Source organism: Vicia villosa, unplaced genomic scaffold (assembly GCF_029867415.1).
Source record: "Vicia villosa cultivar HV-30 ecotype Madison, WI unplaced genomic scaffold, Vvil1.0 ctg.000485F_1_1, whole genome shotgun sequence".
NCBI lineage: Eukaryota > Viridiplantae > Streptophyta > Magnoliopsida > Fabales > Fabaceae > Vicia > Vicia villosa.
In genome coordinates this window covers 327633-352010 of record NW_026705235.1, presented here as the reverse complement: position 1 = coordinate 352010, position 24378 = coordinate 327633, and the positions used below count along the sequence as shown (strand labels likewise).

General features: G+C 36.7%; 1 protein-coding gene across 1 annotated transcript; it reads left to right on the top strand.

Annotated features, from left to right (window-relative positions):
* The first annotated feature begins 9330 nt into the window (after positions 1-9330).
* Positions 9331-10223, top strand: LOC131628840 (uncharacterized). Its single transcript, XM_058899647.1, has 2 exons — positions 9331-9729; positions 9876-10223. Exons 1-2 carry the CDS (start codon positions 9331-9333, stop codon positions 10221-10223), a joined length of 747 nt encoding a protein of 248 aa, XP_058755630.1.
* Positions 10224-24378: the final 14155 nt, after the last annotated feature.

The following is a 24378-nucleotide window of genomic DNA, read 5'->3' as shown; positions in this document are numbered from 1 at the left end:
AACATGGATATTGCAAGGATAATGGTGAGAACCTCTTTGGCTTCAGTGGTGAATGATTCCATAATTGTTAAGATTAATGGAATTAAGTTCTGCATTAAGATATCAGAAGATGCTTATGGTCCTTTGAGGATTGTTTCAAACCAGATGGGAGCCGAAAAAGTGGGAACGGGATTATCGGAAGCTTCATCGAATAACAGTTTAGACTGGTTTAACAAGGATGAGGTTATGAACAGCAACGAAGAATTTTCAGAATTTGGGTCTGCAAAGTCTGAGAACGATGGGGAATAAACGTTTTGCACGAAGGACAAAGAAGCGGATCATATTTCTTCTGAAAAGGGAGTGTCTGACTCCTTGGCTTATGTTCCTTCACGCAACAAGGAAGTTATAGGCTGCTTTGATGAGGCTATTGTTGCAGCTAGGGAGGTGGTACCAGAAGATAGAGAATAAGGTGGGGCCCTCGGAAGTTTATTGCTTTTCCCTGAAGTAAACGAGAAAAGGTTTAGTTCGGTTGACACTTTTTTCAAGGTGAATAAAGCTGATTGTAACGCCCCGAATTTAATTAATTATTTAATTAAATTAAATCAAGGATTTATTCGTTGGAATTAGTTGAAGTTGGGATTTATCGGTATTATTCTAAAGGCGTAATTTAGATTAATATGTTGATTTGAGCAGTTAAGTTTATGGACGGATTAATTAGTCAGAGAAATACAATTATAAGTTGGTATTAATTAAGTTAAGGAGCAATTGTATTTGGGGAATATTATTGGGAATAATATTCGTTATGTCATGTGATTATTCAATTATGTGTGTTATTTGACTTAATTATGTAATTAGAGGAATATTATGAATTGGGCCAAAGTGGAAGAATATAACACAATGGATGGGTTATGGGTTAAGCCCATTAGTGAAAAGATAGTAAGAGTTAGGGTTTTAGAGATTAAACTTCATAACTCATTTTGTGGAAAGAAGAGAAGGAAGAGAAAGAAGGGGAGAAAGAAGAGAAAGCTATGGCATGAAGAGGAAGAGCTCCATTGAAGAGGAGGCTTTTGCTAAGGTAAGGGTGGGGTTCTTACTCTCTAAGGGTTGACATGATGATGTATATGGTGGGTTAGATTGTATGTTATTCTCCATGGAAGTTGTGTGTAGAGATGTTAGGGTTTATGAACAAATGTGTAAATTCATGATTTGAAATGTGTTTTAATTGATGTTTGATGATTGTTATGATGTTAGAAGATCCATAATATGTGTTGTATTTGTGTTTATAACATGTATTCCATTGTTGTTCATGATGGTTGGTGTTTTCAGCTTGATTGGGTTGAGTTTGGGGGTTTTGGGATGAGTTTCGTATGCTCTTTTCTGTGTTTGGGATTTTCTGAAATTCGCCAGTTCGCGCCGCGAACTGCTTGGCAGAAACTTAGGAATATTTGATTCACTCAGTTCGCATCGCGGACTTTGTTGGCGCCGCGGACCCTGTTTTGCAGAACTTTTTCCAAACTTTGAAATGATGTAACTTGTGATCCGTAACTCCGTTTTAGGCGCCGTTCGAAGCGTTGGAAAGCTAACGCAATGAACTATATCATGATGCAATAAAATGATTCATAGGATCTATTCTCCTATTATGTTTATTAGGATTAAGTGATGAACTATGTTGTGTTAACATGTGAAGTATGTTCTTTGCTATGAATCAATGTAACCATGTTGCGGTATAACTTGATGTATGTTTTCCTTATGATGATACAATGTTATTGAAATGATAATATGTGACTTCCTTATAATGAGATAATGAGATATGTGATGATATGCATAATTAATAAAGATGTTGTATGTTATATGCGATTAATTGTGCGTATTTGATATGTATGAGTCGACGAAGATGCCATGCGATGACTTAACAATATATATGACATTGAATATAACGTATTATGATGATTACTTGAATTAAGGAACATGATGAATGTGTTGATGTTGTTGTGCAATATAATGAATTGTTGTTGTAGTGACATGATGAATTGTTGTTGTTATTGTAACATGTTGATGTTTGTTGTTGTTGTGCAATATAACGAATTGTTATTGTTATAACATGATGAATTGTTGTTATTGTTGTAACATGTTGGTGTTTGTTGTTATTGTTGTGCAATATGTTGAATTTTTATTGTTGCTATGACATGATGAATTTGTCGTTGTTGTTGTAGACCCTATGGTCATTATTGATAAGTTGTATTATGTTGATAAGAATTAAGTTGAATAGATGTTGTATGTCGATATGATGTGATGATTTGATTGAGACGTGGTAAATTACTATGATACGGTTATTGCCATAGAACCTTGGCATTGAGTTGATGTTGTTTAGTTGATGTGGTTATGTTGTTTAAGTTGATCATGTCATTCAAGTTGATTATGTTGTTTAAGTTGATTAAGTGGTTTAAGTTGTGTTTGTGGATGTGCATCATTTGAGTCGCATCCATTGCATTGTTTGAGACGGCCCTTGTGGCAAATGTTTGAGACGGCCCTTGTGGCAAATGTTTGAGACGGCCCAATGGCAAACTGTTTGAGACGGGAGTTTTACTCCAAATGGTACCACATGCATTTTCATAAGTCGAGTCACATGTGAATTGCATTTGAGTCTTATTTGATTATGTTTGTGGTGACGTGATGACTTGATGATGAGATGTTTGTTGTGATTTGTTGGAATCATACTTGTGAATTGCATATACTGTCATGGTTGATTGTTGACATTGTTGCCATTTCATAAGTTGATTATGTTATTTGAATTGTTGAGACGATGATATGCTTGTTGTGACGTGAGGGTAGTAAAATTGTGATTTGAATATGTTGTCTTAATTGATTAACGATATTGTTGCTATCTTGAAAGTCGTATAATATTGATGAGTTGTTTTGTGATGAAAGTTGTTGTAAGATGTTATGTGATGCGAAGTGGTGAAATTATGTATGATCTATATCTTCTATATTATTTATCATGCATTCCTTTATATTGTAAGATATCTCACCCCTTTGCTGATATTTCCCCTACCATGGGAAATGGGCAGGTACTCAAGATTAGTCGTGGATGTTCGAGGTTATTGATGTGAAGTCTTTATGTTGCTTTATGGCTAGTCGAGTTGGTGTCCATTGCTCTGATACGTAGCACTCGGGGGGATTAGTCGATTATTACTTGATTATTGTATTCCATGATGACATTTGTGTTAAGTTGAATTGAAAGGTGTTTATAAGTTTAAGTTGTAAGTGGTGAATGAAGTTTTGTTCTGAATGCTATGTATCTTTATTAAATGCAATATAAGTATGTTTGTTTGATTAAGTCGAATTGTAACATCCCATCGTTTGATGAAGATTTTTAAATGCACTCTGATTTTTCGCTTATAATTGCGGGGTAGATTTGGGGTGTTACAATAGTGGTATCAGAGCAGGTCGGTCTGTCCGGCCAATGTTGTCTAATGTTGTTTATTCCCGTGTACACGAAGAGTGTGTGAAACACTATCGGTACTTGTTGTTCTTCCGATCGTTTGTCTGCAGGAGTTGGTTTGAAGCTAAGTGGGGGAGAAGCTATGCTTCTCGGTTATGTTTCAGTTGTAGGATGTAGTATGCTGCTGAGGGCGACATTGCAAGTGTTGTTGGAGTTTGTTGTTTCCTGAATCAAAGATGATTTGGATTTAAGATTTTTGTTGCTAATTAAGTGGAGCATCTTAAGGAAGAGGATGAGCAGGGATTTTTGATGTTCACTTCTCGAAGGATGAGGAGCTATGTAGAGGTTGTTGGTATGCGAGTATGGTGCGAGCTCCTGATGTGTCTGAAGGTAACTGCTAAGTAACAAGAATAAATTCTAGAAGATGGAATTTAGAAAGTGGGATGTTCCAGTGCAGCTGATGGACTGTGAAGTTATTGGTTGAGCAAACTTGCGTAAGATGTCGATGTGGGATCAGTGATTAAAAGAAGTATTGCTGTAAGATTGATGCAAGTGATTGAGGCAGTAGTAGAAGCCGTTGAAGTTGTTGAAACTTTCTGAAGCGCGAGTAAGAATTGGTAATGCAAAGAGATGTGTGTGATTTCAATAATAAGAAGTCCGGATAATGGTGTACATGAATTTTGTTCTGATGTACCGTCAGAGGTGCTTAAGGAAGTAGCTGCAAGACGTCGGTGTTAGTTTTGTTCGGATGATTTTGGAAGATTAGTGAATTATGGAATTATAGTGCTTCGGGTGATATGAGTACGAGTTGGAAAAGGAAATTATTAATGTTGGTAATGATGGTTTATACTCCATTATGGTTGTCGGCTATCTATTGACAAATTGAGGACTTGATCACCCTTAATCTCTTGTTGATAGTAGACGGAATCGTGATTGGATGGCATGGACATATCTTGCTAGCTTGATAGTACGTAAATGGATGAATGTTACGTCGTGAAGATAGTTGCTCTCTGGTTGATATGAATTAACAGAAAAGTATCCATGAATGATTAAGAAGTAACGAACAGGTCAGAGAAGTTGGTTTATAGGCGAGATAACGTCGCAAAGTGAAGGATTGATGATGTCGAGTGAGCATCGATTTTGGTAATGGATGTTTAAGGAAGTCTGAACTAGATTGATTGTGAACCCTGTAGTTGAAGGAAAGATTTTACGTGGACGGTGACTTAAGATGGATTATCAGAGTTGCGCAGCAGATGTGTAAGGTGGCGCAGTTGCTATGCGTGTGTGTTTGTTAGAGGTGAAGAACTAGGTATCGAAAGCCTAGGATAATGATATATCTTGATCTGCATGTTTGATTTGGTGGGTGTTAAGATAAGAACGATGTGTCGGAAATATGATATTTTCTCGTGAATACTTGCTGAGTTTATAAGGATAATATTGGATTTGTTAGTTTATGGTGATGTTGGGTGTATTCGTTGAGTGATCTTGCTAAGTTGATGCTATACGTGTTCTGGTTTCTGTTATCGTGATATTATTGTTGGACTCTGTAAGTAAGAAGTGATATTTTGTACTATGACTGAGTTGATTATGTTGGCTATGTTGATGACACTATGAGAGTGATACAACGAGGTAGAGAGAGAGTTGTTGGTGTTTGTTGAAGATTGTAATGTATAATTATGGGAATAAAAGTATGTATGTGTTCTGATGTTAAGGATGTTGTTACGATAATGGTATAGCGTTGGACACCCGAGTATATGAGGGTTATGAGTGTTACTACCTTAAGAATCATATGTCAAGGTATGGTTGAGCAGTGATGACTCTGTTGCTAAGTTAATGAAGTAAGATTGTATCTCCACATTTGAGCGTGTTATTATTATTGATACCTTAAGTGTTGGTAAGTCGGGAGGTTCGTGAAATGGTCGGTAAGTTGTTAACAAGTATGTCGTAGAGATGTAAAATAATTGACGCTGGATTTAAGTCAGATTAAGTTGTTTTGGTAGTGGAAGTATTGTCAAGCGCAACTGAGGATCAGAGAGATAGAAGCGAAGTTAAGGATGATTATGTCGGATAGATTTTCGAGGACGAAAATATTCTAAGTGGGGGAGAGTTGTAACGCCCCGAATTTAATTAATTATTTAATTAAATTAAATCAAGGATTTATTCGTTGGAATTAGTTGAAGTTGGGATTTATCGGTATTATTCTAAAGGTGTAATTTAGATTAATATGTTGATTTGAGCAGTTAAGTTTATGGACGGATTAATTAGTCAGAGAAATACAATTATAAGTTGGTATTAATTAAGTTAAGGAGCAATTGTAGTTGGGGAATATTATTGGGAATAATATTCGTTATGTTATGTGATTATTCAATTATGTGTGTTATTTGACTTAATTATGTAATTAGAGGAATATTATGAATTGGGCCAAAGTGGAAGAATATAACACAATGGATGGGTTATGGGTTAAGCCCATTAGTGAAAAGATAGTAAGAATTAGGGTTTTAGAGATTAAACTTCATAACTCATTTTGTGGAAAGAAGAGAAGGAAGAGAAAGAAGGGGAGAAAGAAGAGAAAGCTATGGCATGAAGAGGAAGAGCTCCATTGAAGAGGAGGCTTTTGATAAGGTAAGGGTGGGGTTCTTACTCTCTAAGGGTTGGCATGATGATGTATATGGTGGGTTAGATTGTATGTTATTCTCCATGGAAGTTGTGTGTAGAGATGTTAGGGTTTATGAACAAATGTGTAAATTCATGATTTGAAATGTGTTTTAATTGATGTTTGATGATTGTTATGATGTTAGAAGATCCATAATATGTGTTGTATTTGTGTTTATAACATGTATTCCATTGTTGTTCATGATGGTTGGTGTTTTCAGCTTGATTGGGTTGAGTTTTAGGGTTTTGGGATGGCTTTCGTATGCTGTTTTCTGTGTTTGGGATTTTTCTGAAATTCGCCAGTTCGCGCCGCGAACCTCTGTTTGCGCCGCGAACTTCTTGTTAGAAACTTAGGAATATTTGATTCACTCAGTTCGCGCCGCGAACTTTGTTGGCGCCGCGGACCCTGTTTTGCAGAACTTTTTCCAAACTTTGAAATGATGTAACTTGTGATCCGTAACTCCGTTTTAGGCGCCATTCGAAGCGTTGGAAAGCTAACGCAATGAACTATATCATGATGCAATAAAATGATTCATAGGATCTATTCTCCTATTATGTTTATTAGGATTAAGTGATGAACTATGTTGTGTTAACATGTGAAGTATGTTCTTTGCTATGAATCAATGTAACCATGTTGCGGTATAACTTGATGTATGTTTTCCTTATGATGATACAATGTTATTGAAATGATAATATGTGACTTCCTTATAATGAGATAATGAGATATGTGATGATATGCATAATTAATAAAGATGTTGTATGTTATATGCGATTAATTGTGCGTATTTGATATGTATGAGTCGACGAAGATGCCATGCGATGACTTAACAATATATATGACATTGAATATAACATATTATGATGATTACTTGAATTAAGGAACATGATGAATGTGTTGATGTTGTTGTGCAATATAATGAATTGTTGTTGTAGTGACATGATGAATTGTTGTTGTTATTGTAACATGTTGATGTTTGTTGTTGTTGTGCAATATAACGAATTGTTATTGTTATAACATGATGAATTGTTGTTATTGTTGTAACATGTTGGTGTTTGTTGTTGTTGTTGTGAAATATGTTGAATTTTTATTGTTGCTATGACATGATGAATTTGTCGTTGTTGTTGTAGACCCTATGGTCATTATTGATAAGTTGTATTATGTTGATAAGAATTAAGTTGAATAGATGTTGTATGTCGATATGATGTGATGATGTGATTGAGACGTGGTAAATTACTATGATACGGTTATTACCATAGAACCTTGACATTGAGTTGATGTTGTTTAGTTGATGTGGTTATGTTGTTTAAGTTGATCATGTCGTTCAAGTTGATTATGTCGTTTAAGTTGATTAAGTGGTTTAAGTTGTGTTTGTGGATGTGCATCATTTGAGTCGCATCCATTGCATTGTTTGAGACGGCCCTTGTGGCAAATGTTTGAGACGACCCTAGTGGCAAATGTTTGAGACGGCCCTTGTGGCAAATGTTTGAGACGGCCCAATGGCAAACTGTTTGAGACGGGAGTTTTACTCCAAATGGTACCACATGCATTTGCATAAGTCGAGTCACATGTGAATTGCATTTGAGTCTTATTTGATTATGTTTGTGGTGACGTGATGACTTGATGATGAGATGTTTGTTGTGATTTGTTGGAATCATACTTGTGAATTGCATATACTGTCATGGTTGATTGTTGACATTGTTGCCATTTCATAAGTTGATTATGTTATTTGAATTGTTGAGACGATGATATGCTTGTTGTGACGTGAGGGTAGTAAAATTGTGATTTGAATATGTTGTCTTAATTGATTAACGATATTGTTGCTATCTTGAAAGTCGTATAATATTGATGAGTTGTTTTGTGATGAAAGTTGTTGTAAGATGTTATGTGATGCGAAGTGGTGAAATTATGTATGATCTATATCTTCTATATTATTTATCATGCATTCCTTTATATTGTAAGATATCTCACCCCTTTGCTGATATTTCCCCTACCATGGGAAATGGGCAGGTACTCAAGATTAGTCGTGGATGTTCGAGGTTATTGATGTGAAGTCTTTATGTTGCTTTATGGCTAGTCGAGTTGGTGTCCATTGCTCTGATACGTAGCACTCGGGGGGATTAGTCGATTATTACTTGATTGTTGTATTCCATGATGACATTTGTGTTAAGTTGAATTGAAAGGTGTTTATAAGTTTAAGTTGTAAGTGGTGAATGAAGTTTTGTTCCGAATGCTATGTATCTTTATTAAATGCAATATGAGTATGTTTGTTTGATTAAGTCGAATTGTAACATCCCATCGTTTGATGAAGATTTTTAAATGCACTCTGATTTTTCGCTTATAATTGCGGGGTAGATTTGGTGTGTTACACTGATACTGGAAGGCATAAGACTTTGAAAAAGATTTCAAGAAATAGAAGTATATATGATTTTGGTGGGCCTCTTTTTAAGAATATAATTAGGCCCAAGAAGAGAGATCTAAAGGAGTGTTCCAATTCTATATCCTCTTTTGGGTTGTCTTTGGATAAGAAACAAGATGGTGACTCGTGTTCAGCAACAAACAGGTTTTCTGATAAAATAGAGGTGTGAATATTACAAAGGGGAAGTTAATAGTTTCCCAGCAGGTATCATTTTGTGCGATGAAATTATTACTGATTCAGACTTGATTAAATGCAACCATAGAATAGTTGATAATATAGACACTAGGGTGGGGGAAAATTGTGGGCTACTATATATAAACTTGGTGTTGTTCCCTGTGGGGAGGAGAGGGATATTGTTAAAAGTATAAAGATAATGGAGTTAGTTGATAAAGAGAGATAGAAAGGGAAGAAGGTGATTAAATATAGTTCCTAATGATTGTAGGATCCTTAAACATAAGGGTTGGAGGTAGTATTTTGAATAGGAAATGTATTAGCAGGATTATCCGGAATGGTGAAGCTGATTAATTTTTCCTTCAAGAAACTAAACTGGCAGTGATTGATAGGGTGATAGCTGGTAACTTATGGAATCAGGACAGCATTGGTTGGTCGTATTCGAAGGCAGAGGGGAGATCTGGGGGGCTTGAGATTTTATGGAAAGAACATAATACAGAAGTGGTGCTCAGCTTCAAAGGTCACGGATTCTTGGGCATAAAGGTGCGGAGGAAGGACAGGTATTTCTATTTTGTTAATATTTATTCTCCTTGTTCTCTAAGCGGCAAGAAATTACTTTGGAAGGAATTGTTGATTCATAGAGACAAATTTTCTGACGGGGAGTGGATGATGGGCGGCGATTTTAACGCAACGAAATCAGATGGAGAGAGGAAAGGAAGTAGTAATGGTTGGTCTGCAGAGTCTAGATTGTTTGCGGATTTTATAGAAGAAAGTAGGCTTATCGATGTTCCGGCCAGCGACAATCAATTTAGTTGGTATAGTGGTGACGGTAAAGTAATGAGCAGAATATATCGTTTCTTGGTGGATGATTCCCTTATAGATAGATGGGGGATTATGGGTCAACGTATTGGTCCTAGATCCATATTGGACCACTGTCCGGTTTGGATTATTATCAACAAGGAGAATTGGGGGCCGGAACATTTTATGGTTAACAATTCGTGGTTTAAGAATAAGGAGTTCCTTCCGTTTGTAGCATCTGAATGGGATAAGATTAGGTTGAAGGGAGAGGCGATTTTATTCTGAAGGAAAAGTTGCGTTTGTTGAAAGTCAGTCTTAGGAGGTGGAATACGGAGGTATTCGGGAGGATCGACTTGAATATTAGGGAAAGCGCGAACATTATCAATGATACCGATGCGCTTCTTTCTTCGATAAAGGAAGATGAGTTGAGGGATGTGGTGGAGTTAATGAGCGAGGCGACAAGAAAGATGTGGTTGAATTTGAAGATCAAAGAAAACATGTTACTGCAAAAGTCTAGAGTTAAGTGGGATGCTGATGGAGATATGAACAACAGGTATTTTCATTGTGCTGTGAAAGCAAGGAGGAGGGGAAATTTCATCAACAGTATCCAGTCGGAAAACAGTGTTGTGGAGTCGGTGGGAGAGATACAGGAGGAAGTTATGAGGCATTTTGCGAACAAGTTTTCTGAACCTGTTTTTCAGCGCCCTTCTCTAGAAGGAATATCTCTTAAAGCTATTTCTTACAGGGAGAAATGCACTTTGTAAAATCCGTTTTCGGTGGATGAAATAAAGGATGCGGTTTGGGGTTGTGAGGGGTCTAAGAGTAAGGGTCCGGACGATTATAATTTCTTCTTTATTAGAAAATGTTGGAGTTTTATGAAAGCTGATTTCACGAGGTTCTTCAACGATTTCCACTATAAAGGTATCCTTTCTAAGGCTATTGTGTCATCGTTTATCACTTTAATTCCCAAAAAGGAGAACTCTGTTGCCCTTGATGATTTTCGCCCTATATGTTTAGTTGGTTGTTTATACAAGGCTGTGTCCAAACTTCTGGCAGCGAGACTGAAGTTGGTGTTGGGCTCTATTATTTCGAGTACGTAGTACGCTTTTATACCCGGTAGGCAACTCATTGAGGCGGTGGTGGTTGCGAACTGAGTTCTTGACTCGGCTTCTAAGGAGAAGAGAGGTTGCCTTCTTTTTAAAGTTGACTTTGAAAAGGCGTATGACAAAGAGAACTAGGTTTTTCTTAAATATATGCTTAAAAGAATGGGATTCGGGGAAAAGTGGATTAAATGGATGGAAGTGTTGGTTTGTTCGAGTTGGACGTCGGTTCTCGTTAACGGTAGTCCAACGAGAGATTTCAAGGTTAAGCGAGGTTTGAGGCAAGGGGATCCGTTATCCCCTTTTCTGTTTGTTATCATTGCTAAAGGTTTGGCTTCTTTGGTGAGGAAGGTGGTGAGTTTCGATATCTACTCCATTTTTAAGGTGGTTAACTCAGTTGCCATAGACATTATTCAATTTGCTGACGACACAATGTTGGTTGGAGAAGGGAATTAGGGGAAGGTTTGGGCACTCAAGGCGGTGTTGAGAGGTTTCGAGGTTGTGTCGGGCTTGGGTGTTAACTTTCATAAAAGCAGGATTATCGGGATCAATCTTAGTGAGAATTTTGTGGCAACTGGAGCTAACTTTCTGGTCTGTAAGGTTGAACACAATTCATTCCTTTTTCTCGGTATTCTGTTGGGTTCGAATCATAGAAGGATCTCCTGGTGGAAACCTTTGATCGACAAGATCAAGGGTAGTCTCGCTTCTTGGAAGGGGAGATTCTTGTCCCTGGGAGGCAGAATTACGCTTGTGAGATCGGTTTTATCTAGTTTAGCGATATTTCCGTTATCTTTCTTTGAAGTGCCTTTGAAGGTTTGCAAAACTATTGAACAAATCCAGAATAATTTCTTGTGGGGAAGTAGTGCAGAGAAAAGAAAGGTGAACTAGTTTCGGTGGGAATCGCTTTGTTTACTGATTGAAAAAGCAGATTTGGGATTTAAGAGAATTATGGAACTCAATACTGCTCTGTTATTCAAGTGGCATTAGAAGATTTTGCAAGGTTCTCAGTCGCTATGGACGGATATTCTTATGGCGAAGTACGGTAATCTGAAATATCTTATTCTAACGAGGGGTGCCTCGGCTAGACGGTTGAGCAAATCGAGTTGGTGGGCTGACATTTTGTTTTAATTCAACTCCTGCTACCATTTGGAGTGGCTTGTGGAATCCTGCAGGAAGATTCTTAGACTTATTCCCTCAACTTTATCAAGCCAGCTATATGAAGGACAGTAACGTCGGAAGCTTTGGCCATAGGTATGCGAATGGATGGGAATGGGGAAACTTAGGGATCACTACTCTTCACTCTGATCTGCAGGGACAGCTGCAGACTTTGCGTGATTTTCTTGACAGTTCGTATCTCTCTGTTGCTGGTTTAGACACGGTTGAGTGGCATCCAAAAGTGCTGGAAGGTTACACGACTAGGAACGGCTATAAGACACTTACTTTTCTCGCAGATTCAGTAGCAGCCGTCTCTAACTCTGCTGGTTTTGTAGCCGTTTGGAAAGCCTCGGTTCCTTTTGGATTTAGAGCTTTCGAGTGGAGAAGTCTCCATAACCGGCTTCCTTCCAAGGAGATGCTGCAGCGTAAAGGTATTATAGTCAATCCGATAGAGTTCAAGTGTGTTTTCTGTTTGATAGCAATTGAATTTGTTGATCATTTATTTTTGGAGTTTGAATTCTCCAGACTGGTTTGGTCTGGAGTTATCAATTGGGTAGGTGGCCGTTCAGTTTTAGGAGGGGATTTGGCGTCTAGTTTGGCAATTTGGTCTCATGATAATCGGGTTAGGAAATTGAGAAAGGGTTTCTCGAACATAATTTGGTTGGCAGTTTTATGGTGTATTTGGAGCCAAAGGAATGACATCATATTTAATAACGCAAAACCTTTGCATTTTCGGACTTAGGTTGGAACATTAAACTTAAGGTGTGGAAATGGTCTTGTATCGGTAAGATTCCCCATTCCAAGTGTAACTATTATGACTTTTGCAAAAATCCTTTCTTGTAGGTTTTTAGTTCTAGTTGGTGGATAATGTTGTGTCCGAGCTTTGGCCTCGTCTTTTGTAAGCGGGTTTTGAGTATTCCTAGTACTCTCTTTATATCATATCTTGCTTATAAAAAAACATTAAAAAGAGATGTTAGGTTTTTTTTATTAAAATCAAATTAGAAAATATTAGTGACGGAACATATATGAAAAAAAATTTGTTACTAAATTTCTCCCACAAAATCCCCCTAAAAAAAAGTTATTAGTTTTGATTTTGTTTGAAATTTTGTGAGAAAATATATTCCTATCTAAATATTTTCTCACAAAAACCTTCACTAGTAAGAATTATAAATTTTATTAGAAAATCATTTCATCACAAATAAAATTTTAAACTTTTTATTAAAAGATTAAAATATTCTTAATTTTATTATTTTAATAACTTCTATTCTGATTTTTAATATGTAAAATATTATTATATTTACTAAAATATTCTCAGTTAAATTTTAGTATTTTAAAATTATTTATTTTCTTTCACGTTAATGTTTCTCTTCTATGTGATTTTTCTTTATTGTTTTCATCAACTTATTATAACGGTCATCTACCTTCAAATTATTTTCAAATTTTTAGAATTAATATAAATCATGATCATTGCATTATTTTATAATTTTTTTTTATGTTTATCATGTTCATTTTTCTTCTAATTTTGTTATTTATCCTATCATATTTTCTTTTATATCAAGTTTTAAATCATTCATGTATTGTTTATCAAGTTTTAAATCATTCATATATCAAGTTTTAAATCATTCATATATCAAGTTTTAATAATAACTTATTTTATGTATTGTTTTGTTAGATGATTCGTTAGATTTAAAAATTATTATTAGCATATAGTTTCATTTGTGCCGGAGAGTTATAATCTGAATCAAGTGTACTCAGTTTATTAATATTATGGTAAATTATAATGATTTAATCTCTCAATATTAGAGATTTTATCACCAAAAAATATGTATGAATTTTTCATATTTGAATATTAATAAAACATCTCCCCTCTCCTCCTGAGTCAAACATATTTTTAATTAAAACTTATCTCTTCCTCTCCTCTCTCTTCTTTTGAACCAAACACGGATTTGATTAAAAAAATCCTTCATATCCCCTCCCCTCCCGTTCCTTCCAATAAAATCTCTTCCCTCCCCTCATTTGAACCAAATAGACTCTAATAGAAAACAAAGGGAAAAAGTATAGAAAATAAGATAACATTGTGAATTTTCATATCCATTAATGTTATATTTTATACTTTAATACCAAGTCATTTTTAATGGATCTAAATGGTAATGGATTAAGACCCACTTGAAGAAATTCAAATAAAAATTGCAATAGAATATAAGAATTTAAATTATTATTTAGAGATATGATATTTTTTTTTAGTCAAAAGATTTTTGGGAAGTTCTCTTGGGCCTATCCAGCTTGTTATAACCACTTTCGGGCCACTAAAAACCTAGTCAACTAATTTATGATTAAGGTCCAAGTGGGACAAATGCTATGGACCGGTAAAATGGTCATATGGATTGTTCCATAAAAGGATTTGTTGAGACAAAATTTGTGGATGATGTATTATGCCTAGGTGGTGTGTGCGGGTTGGCTTGGATAGGCTTAGAGATGAGGGATCAATCTGCATAACAAGCACGTTGATTGAAGTTGGAAGCTTTACACCTTGCTCAAGTGCATGAGTATATGAGGGGAGCTTGATATAGTCATTGGGAATCCAATGATAATGGAGAAATGGAGTTGGTAGGTGGATCTTAGGTAGGGTCTGAGATGTGCAACATGGTAGAATGAGAATGTTTTCTGGTTGGTTGGGGTTTCAAAAGTGTTTTTTTGTTTCGACTATGACAATAAGATCCTCCTGCATACTCGAAGTTGTACATTCAAATGTATGTGGCCCTTTTGAGGAGCATAGCAATGGTGAAAACAAGTATTTCGTCTCATTTGTCAATGAGTACAGTCGAAAGCTTTGGATCTATTTAATCAAGCGAGAGAATGAAGTATTCAAAATCTTTAAGATATTTAAGATGTTTATCGAAAACCATAGTGAAGAGAAGATCAAGGTTCTGCGAATAGATGAAGGTGGAAAATACACATCTAATACATTTGAATAATTCGGTGTAGAACATGGTATTAATCATGAGGTAATTGCTCCATATACTCCTCAACATAATGAAATAGCATAAAGAAGAAACAGAACCATATTGGATATGGCGAGATGCATGCGGAAGCAGAAGAATCTGCCATATGGTAAGTGCTGCTATCAGCGTGCCCTCTGTCGAAAAAACCATAAAAATTATGTATCTGTCATTTCGTGAACTAAAATATGGTGATACATGACTGGTTGAGAAGTTTCTCTACTGGAAATGGAACTTTAATAACAACAAAACTGGAAATATAAGGAACAATGACAATTCTTAGCAATTATAGGCCTACATTACTAAACAATGGATGATAAATAAAATAAAATAATTCAAGAATTGAGAGCAAATGAAGAATACTAGAAGACAAATGGAATATGTTCAATATTTGGGTCAACTAAACAATCTCCAGGTCTCAATAAATGGAGTTTTATTTTAACCTACAACCACAAAAGTCTAATATTGCAAGTAGAGGCAATTATTAACGATGCACTTAAAGGAATAGAAAACGATTATCATCAAATTCGTAATGCAAATTGTAACGCCCCGAATTTAATTAATTGGCTAATTAAATTATTAAGGGATGATCAGTGCATTTTAATGCACGTTCTTCCATGTTTGTACTCAAGCATTTCTTCGGTTTGTTTTATTTATTTTTATGTTTTAATATGTTTTTATATTTTATTTTATTTTTGCACTTATTTGTTTTTCGTATTAATTTTTCAGCATTAACAGTCTGCACGGAAACGATCATATCTGGAGTTCCAGGAGTCCGATTGAGGCGTTCTAATAATCGCCGGAAAGCTAAGAGAAAGAGCTACAATTCTTATGTTGGAGTCAAAGTCAGAATCGGACTATAGAAGGGCCAAAATATTCGTTGAAGTTGCAGCACTAGTTTTAGTTAAGTTTCAGGTCAATTAGTTTTGGGCCTGGGTCGTATTTTTGACCCAGTTGGATTGTTAAACGGGTCGTTCTCTTTCCCCTTAGGTTAGGCAGCCGCGGTTACTGTAGCAATCATCTTCCATTCACGAATGTTGAGAGCTTTCACGATTTGCTATGGAGAACTAAACCTTCTGGACGAATTTACTGTATTCAGGTTCAATACTTTGAGATTGTTATAACTACAAATAGAATTCTATTCCTTTCAATAATATTATATGATCATTGTTTGCTTAATTCGATTTCCTTATAATATTGTTGATTAAATTTGAATTGATACGTGTTCTTGACTTTTGATCGCAATTCGACTCTGCTTAACCGTTAAATTGCGATATCTTTAACCGTATGCTTAATCCGACAATAGGAATATGTATCTTACGATGTCGATCACGCTTGTTGAATGATATTGTGTTCAAATAGGATAGAGATCGTAGTTGTATCAATCGATGATAAGTAGAACCCGAAGCAGTGAATTCGTTTGCCTTTTAATCACTTATTTTCAAAACAGCTTATTTTATAATCACTTATTTTAAGCACTTTTTCTATAAATCGAACCTGAACCAACCCCCCCCAACTTCGACTTACATTCAGTTAATAAGAATAGGAATCCTTGAGAGACGATACGCGAGTTACCGTTACCGTCGTACTACAGTTTTATAAAATTAACTCGTTTTTGACCCGCGCGCGACAGCGGATCAAATTGGCGCCGTTGCCGGGGAATCTTGTGAATATTAACTGATATTAGAGTCTTAGGTGTAGTGTTTGCGCGTTTTGGCCATAGGTTCCTCGCGATTTCGGCCATAACGCCTCTAGAGTCGAAAAAATCGGTTTTTGGGAAAAAAAACCCTGATCAAAAGTCACATACTACAGAGTAGTTACGTGACAAATTTTTCAAATCGCGAAAAAAGCCTTTTTACTATTTTTAATGATTTATTTTCTGTTTTCATAGAGTCGAAAAATTCCGAAAAAAATATCAAAATTTTATTTTTACGTCATTAGATTATTTTCGGGTTCAGTTTATTTTTTTGAATTGTTTTTAATCGTTTTGCTTCATTGTGTTGTTTTAGGGACATAGTTGGCATTTTCACGATTATTGCTGCATTGCTGTGCACTAGTCCTGGCTACTAGGTCTTCCTGTCCTGAACTTGTTGCTTTTGATCCTGAGGTAGAGAGAACCTTGCACACACTTCGTAGAGCAGGCCAGGCTAGCAATAGTTCACCTTCACCGACCATAGCTGAGTCTGATTCTGAGTCTGACTATTTGCATAATTTGTTTGATTCTAATTCTGAATTTGCTTTTGAAATGGCTGAAAATAGAACTCTGAGGCAACTTGCAGCCCGTGATGTTAATTATAATGGCTTGTGTATTGAATATGATGTTGTTACTGTTCCTTTTGAATTAAAATCGGGTTTAATAAACTTGTTGCCAAAGTTTAATGGTCTTGCAGGTGAGGATCCACACAAACATTTGAAGGAATTCCAGGTGGTGTGCTCTACACCATTGAAGCCTGAAGGGATCACTGAAGATCATATCAAACTTCGTGCTTTTCCTTTTTCTTTGCTCTGAAGGACTGGATATATGATCTCGAACCGAATTCAATCACAAGCTGGAATGCTCTGAAGAGAGTGTTCTTGGAGCGATATTTTCCTGCATCTAGAGCTGCTTCAATCCGCAAAGAGATTTGTGGTATTAGACAAGATAACGAGTCATTGGCTGAGTATTGGGATAGGTTCAAGAAGTTGGTTTCAAGCTGCCCTCAACATCAGATTACCGAACAACTTCTCATTCAGTACTTCTATGAGGGGTTGTTACCTATGGATAGAAACATTCTTGATGCTGCTAGTGGTGGAGCACTTGTTGACAAAACACCAGCTGCTGCCAGGGCCCTCATTAAAAATATGTCCTTAAATTCTCAGCAGTTCACCACTCGAACCAATTCTGTCCAAACCAAGGGTGTACATCAAATTCAAGGTTCCTCAAACAGAGCTTTAGAAACCAGACTTGATGAGCTGACCGCTTTAGTCAAACAACTTGCAGTAGCGAAACCTCAAACAGCAACTGTATGTGGCATTTGTACAGCTCATGATCATCCCACTGATACTTGTCCTCTTCTGAAAGATGATACTGTTACCGAGCTGCCTCAAGCTTATGCAGCCAACCTTTACAACCAGAACAGGTACAACAACACCCCTGACTTGTCTACCAACAAATATCACCCCAATTGGAGGAATCATCCCAACCTTCGATATGGAAATCAGCAGCCTTCCCAACAACAACTTACCGTTCCATTACCCCAGCCACATCACACTCCTCCAGCCACTACTTCCGGACCATCCCTTGAAGATCTTGTTAAACAAATGGCCGTGAACAACCTTCAGTTTCAACAAAGAACCGACACTAGCATTCAGACCTTGACCACACAGATGGGACAACTTGTTACTCAAATAAATAATATGCAAGCTCAAGGTTCGAACCAACTTCCAGCACAAACTGTTGTCAATCCGAATGGTAATGCTAATGTGAGCGCTATTTCTTTGAGATCCGGAAAGGTTACAGAACCAGCCCCTGAAAGAAATAAAAAACTCATTGAGGTAACTTCTGAACTTTCTCCATCTGAACCTTCCCCTGCTGCACTTTCTTCTCCTTCTTCTGTTATGTTCGAATCTGAAAAAATTAAAGAAAAGGAGTATGTGCCCCCAGTCCCTTTCCCACATAGAATTATGAAAAATAAAAGAATTGAGGAGGGAGACAAAGAAAAAGAAATTTTGGATATGTTCAGGAAAGTAGCGGTAAACATTCCGCTTCTTGATGTAATTAAGCAAGTTCCAAGGTATGCAAAGTTTCTGAAGGATCTGTGTACAAACAAGAGAAAAGTGAAAGGAAGTGACAGAGTCAACTTGGGAAGAAGCATCTCTGCTTTCATTCAGCCCGAACAAAGTGTTTCGGCCATCTCTCAGGTCTTGCCACAAAAGTGCAAGGACCCGGGAACTTTTACTATTCCGTGTACCATCGGGGATAAGAAATTTGATAATTGTTTGCTTGATTTAGGAGCGGGCATTAATGTTATGCCTACTTCTATTTATAATAACCTTTGCCTTGGTCCCATGCAGCATAGAGGTTTAATCGTTCAACTGGCGAACAGGAGCAATGCACGTCCCACCGGCATAGTGGAAGACGTCCTCGTTCAAGTTAACGATTTAATTTTTCCTGCAGATTTTTACATTCTGGACATGGAAGGAGAAACTAAGTCAACCAGAGCTCCCATCATCTTAGGCAGACCGTTCATGAAAACGGCGAAGACAAAAGTTGATGTTGATGATGGAACCATGTTCATGGAATTTGGTGACATCGTCGCAAAATTTAATATCTTCGATGCCATGAAACACCCCGTGGAGGAGCATTCGGTTTTTAACATTGAGTTGATTTCTGAATTAGTTGATGAGAGTTGTTCTGAATTATTTGCACTTGATTTTCCATCTCTCTCTGATTTTGATGATAATTATTCATGTCCTGACTGCACTGACACTAACGTTTGTGTCCTTTGTGCTGAGATTGATGCTTCCTTGCAGCCTGATACATTTCCTACAAGTGAAGTTGTTACCGATGAGGTTGTTTTTTCCGTCGATGCTCTTGACATCCCGGCTGCCCCAAGCCTTCCATCCATCATTCAGCCCCCGTCCTTAGAGCTAAAAGAGCTCCCTGGGAACCTGAAATATGCTTACTTGGAGCATAATGAAAAACTTCCTGTTATTATCTCTTCTAACCTTGATTTCAATTAAGAAGACAGACTTTTGCAGGTATTGAAGAGGCACAAGAAAGCAATCGGGTGGACATTAGCCGACCTTCCAGGTATTAGTCCTTCGATGTGCATGCATAGGATTTTACTTGAGGATGGAGCGAAAACAGTAAGGCAACCCCAAAGGAGGCTTAATCCTTTGATTCTTGATGTTGTAAAGAAAGAGGTAACCAAACTCTTGCAAGCAGGTATCATTTATCCTATCTCTGACAGTAAGTGGGTAAGTCCAGTGCAGGTTGTACCTAAGAAATCTGGACTCACAATGGTAAAAAATGAAAAGAATGAACTTGTTCCCACTAGAGTCCAGAACAGCTGGAGAATTTGTATTGATTACATGAGACTGAACCAGGCTACTAGAAAGGATCACTTTCCTTTGCCGTTCATTGACCAGATGCTTGAACGGCTAGCTGGTAAATCACATTATTGTTTTCTTGATGGTTTTTCCGGTTACTTTCAGATTCATATTGCACCTGAAGATCAAGAAAATACCACTTTCACGTGCCCATTCGGTACATTTGCTTACAGGAAGATTCCTTTTGGCCTTTGCAATGCTCCTGGCACTTTCCAACGATGCATGATGAGTATTTTCTCTGATTTTATTGAAAATTGCATGGAAGTGTTTATGGATGACTTTACTGTTTATGGTTCTTCTTTTGATGCATGCTTAAATAGTTTAAACTTGATTTTAGAAAGATGCATCGAGACTAACCTTGTGTTGAATTATGAAAAGTGTCATTTATGGTTGAGCAGGGAATTGTTCTTGGTCACATTATTTCTGAAAAAGGAATTTCTGTTGACCCTGCTAAGATTGATGTGATTTCTACACTGCCTTACCCTTCTTGCATTCGCGAGATTCGTTCTTTTCTTGGTCATGCAGGTTTTTACAGGCGTTTCATCAAGGATTTCAGCAAGATAGCTCTTCCACTGTCGAACTTGTTGAAGAATGACATCACTTTTGAGTTTGATGACAAATGCAAACAAGCGTTTGACTTCTTGAAGAAAGCATTGACCTCCGCTCCCATCATTCAGCCCCCTAACTGGACCCTCCCTTTTGAGCTTATGTGTGATGCTTCTAATTATGTAGTTGGGGCTGTCCTTGCACAAAGAGTTGACAAGGTTGCCCATGTTATTTACTATGCTTCTAGGACTTTAGATTCTGCACAGTCTAATTACACTACCACTGAAAAAGAACTGCTAGCTATTGTTTTTGCTCTTGACAAATTCAGATCTTATTTGCTAGGTTCCAAGGTTGTTGTTTTTACTGACCATGCAGCTTTAAAGTTCTTGCTGAAGAAGCCGGATGCAAAACCGAGATTGATTCGGTGGATGTTGCTGCTCCAAGAGTTTAATGTTGAGATTAAAGACAAAAGTGGAGCTGAGAACTTAGTGGCTGACCACTTGAGCAGGATAGAGAGAGATGAAGATCCTTTTCCAATTAAGGATGACTTTCCTGATGAGCAGCTGTTTCTTTTGCATGGGATTACACCTTGGTTTGCTGACATTGTTAATTTTCTTGTTGCTGGTGTTTTTCCTACAGGTGCATCTAGATCACAGGTTCACAAGCTCAAGAGTGATGCCAAATATTATGTTTGGGATGATCCATATCTATGGAAGTTTGGTAGTGATCAGGTATGTAAATGCAAGCTTCTCAAGTATAGTGTGTTTTGATGAAGACAATATGGACATCAAGCTTTTATAAAGGATGTGCAAAAAGAATTTCAAGTATCAAGCAAAAATACATCATTTCAAAGTCTTGAAGAAATTGTGAAGATTCAAGAATCAAGCTAAAATGTCAAAGGTATAAACAATACTCACTTTGACATATAATTGTTCACAAATATATTTTCATGCATATCATAAACATACTACAAAGTGTCATCCCTCAAAAGAACATTTAAAACCTTTTTCAAAGTTAAATTTCAAAATAAAGGTTTTAGGAACCGGGTTGTCCCTATGGGGGAACCGTTTCCCAGCATTCTCAGTTTTCAGTTCTCTGTATTTTACTATGGGGAACCGGGTTGTCCCTAGGTGGGAACCGGTTCCTCAGTTCAAAATTTGAAATTTCTTCTGTAACGTTCAGCAGGAACCGGGTTGTCCCAGGTAGGAACCGGTTCCTACTGAACCAGTGTGTTTTTTCATTGCATGATCTTATTCAAACGAATCCTTTTTCTTACCACTTGATCATTGCATTGTTTCATGAAAAAATAACCATTCAAAGAGGTGTTTGACACATTATAAATACTACATATTTCAGAATCATTATTCACCTTCTTCATTAACAATTCATAAACCATATATTCTTCATCTTTCAATATTTCCAAGTGTTCATCAAATCTTATTTTCAAGTGAAACTTTCTATACACATTTTCATTGAGAAATCCATTCAAAGTTTCATGCATACATTGTGAACACTTATATTCATTTTGAGAATTGTTCATTTGAAGAAGAAGATCAATCCAAGATTGATAGTGCTATACAAACTTCATCTAAATCTCTTGTAAAAATTCAAAGAAAATTATCTCCTTACTATCCAGGATTGTTGGAAGTAAGTGGTGTGTTTGAAGAGGATTGTTCTTCATTCACATTAGTGTTGATTGATCTTAAAGGTGTTAAGAACCTTTGATCACCCTATAGGTTAGATAGTAAGCATAGGCTTGTACAATAATTCTAACTATAGTGAAATCTCTTTCGTGTTTGAAAGGGGACTGGAGTACTCTCGGATTGTGAGGGGAACCAGTATATATCGTTGCGTTCTTTACTTTTCCGCACTTTATCGCTTTCATCACCATTACCAAAGAAAAGAAAAGAACCTTACAAAAACCTTCAAACACTTAACCAAAAATTATTAGAAGTATTCTCATAAAACCGATTAAATTTTTGAAAACCTAATTCACCCCCCCTCTTAGGCGCACTCTTATACTTACATTTGGCATCAGAGCAAGTTATAGGTAACTTGTTCCTAAAGATCCAGAATGGCTTCCGCAAATCAAAGACCGGTTTTCAAAGATGGTGGTTCTAACAACAAGCCTCCATTGTTTTGTGGTGAATATTTTGACTTTTGGAAAATCCAAATGAAGGCTCATCTAGAAGCACAAGGAGAAGAAGTTTGGGAGGCTGTCCTACAAGGTCCTCATGTTCCTACAACGGTCGTTAATGGTGTTGGATCGGAGAAACCTAAAGCGTCATGGGATGATAATGATAGAAAAAGGGTTCTTGCTGACAAAAAGGCGATCAGTCTTCTTCATGGTGCTCTTAGTATGGATGAATTCTTCCGAGTATCAACATGTACAACATCAAAGGAAATTTGGGATACTCTTGTAGAAACTCATGAAGGTACCGCTGAAGTTAAAAGATCAAGATTGAATACTTTAAGCCAAGAGTACGAACTGTTTAGAATGAAGCCTGGAGAAACTATTCTCGATTTGCAAAAACGATTCGTACATTTGACAAATCACTTGAAGGCACTTGGTAAGACTCTTACTACCGAAGAACTTAATCTTAAAGTGCTCAGATCTTTGACAAGGGAGTGGCAACCAAAAGTGACGGCGATATCCGAAAAGAAGAATTTATCAAAACTTACTTCCGCAACACTATTTGGAAAACTTCAAGAATATGAGACAGAACTTGGAAGATTGGAAAAGCATGAGAACTTAGAGAAGAAATCCAAAGGCATTGCATTAAAAGTAGATTCAAAAGAAAGCAAAATGAAAGATGCATCGGATGAAGATGAAAACTTCTTGCTTCTTGTAAAAAGGTTAGGCAAATTTTTTGGTAATAAAAATAATATTGATAATGCTAACTTTGTCAAAAGGAAGAAATTCTCAAAGCATAAGGATAAAGAAGCATCCACTTCATCACAAGAAGTTACATGCTATGAATGTGGGAAACAAGGACACATAAAGCCGGAATGTCCAAAGCTTTCGAAGAAGAATGGATTCAAAGGCAAAAGGGAGTTCAAAAATAAAAAGGCCTACATAGCATGGGAAGATAATGAAGTAAGTTCCTCATCGGACTCCGATAGTGACGAAAGTGCAAACCTAGCACTAATGGCATCACACCACTCCGACGATGAAGAAGGCGAGGTTAGTTATGATGATTCTCTTTTTGATAATGGTGCACAAGGTGCAATTGATGAATTATTAAAAGAATGCAAAATTCTCTATAAAACTATCTCATCTCAAAAGAAAATAATATCATCTTTAGAAGAGAAAGTTAAGATAATTGAAGTAGAACATAAAGATGACAAAGAAAAAATGATTAGTGTTCAAGAAGATAATGTTGCATGCAAGAATTGTGAATCACTTTCCTTCCAAATTGTCCAATTAAAACGTGTTTTAGAAAGATATGAAAAAGGGAAAATTGGATTGGAAAATGTTCTTAGCACACAAAGATACTCCAATGATAAGAGCGGACTTGGTTTCTCTAAATTTGATAAACCAAGATCCAACAAGACTATCTTTGTCAAGGCTAGTAACCAACCAATTCAAGAGAAAGTGATCAAGCCTAAAGTAATGCAACATTATCCTAAAAGGAAGAACTTTATTAAGAAGAAATCTTATCCTCCTAGATATAGAAGTAACTTTGAACCTACTTGTTTTTATTGTGGTATTATTGGTCACACACCAAATGCTTGTTATGTAAGGAACTTTAGTGTTCCTAGTGGACATTATGTATGGGTGAAGAAAGGAACTAACTATGATGGACCCAAAGCCACTTGGGTACCTAATAAAACTTAATTTGTTTTGTAGGCATGCTTGAAGACCTCTTCAAACCTATGGTATCTAGATAGTGGTTGTTCAAAGCATATGACGGGTGACTTAAACCAATTTTCAGATCTAAGGTTAAAGGCCAAGGGTTTTGTCACTTATGGAGACAACAATAAGGGAAGAATTCTTGGCAAAGGCAAAGTTGGTGCACCACCTTTCA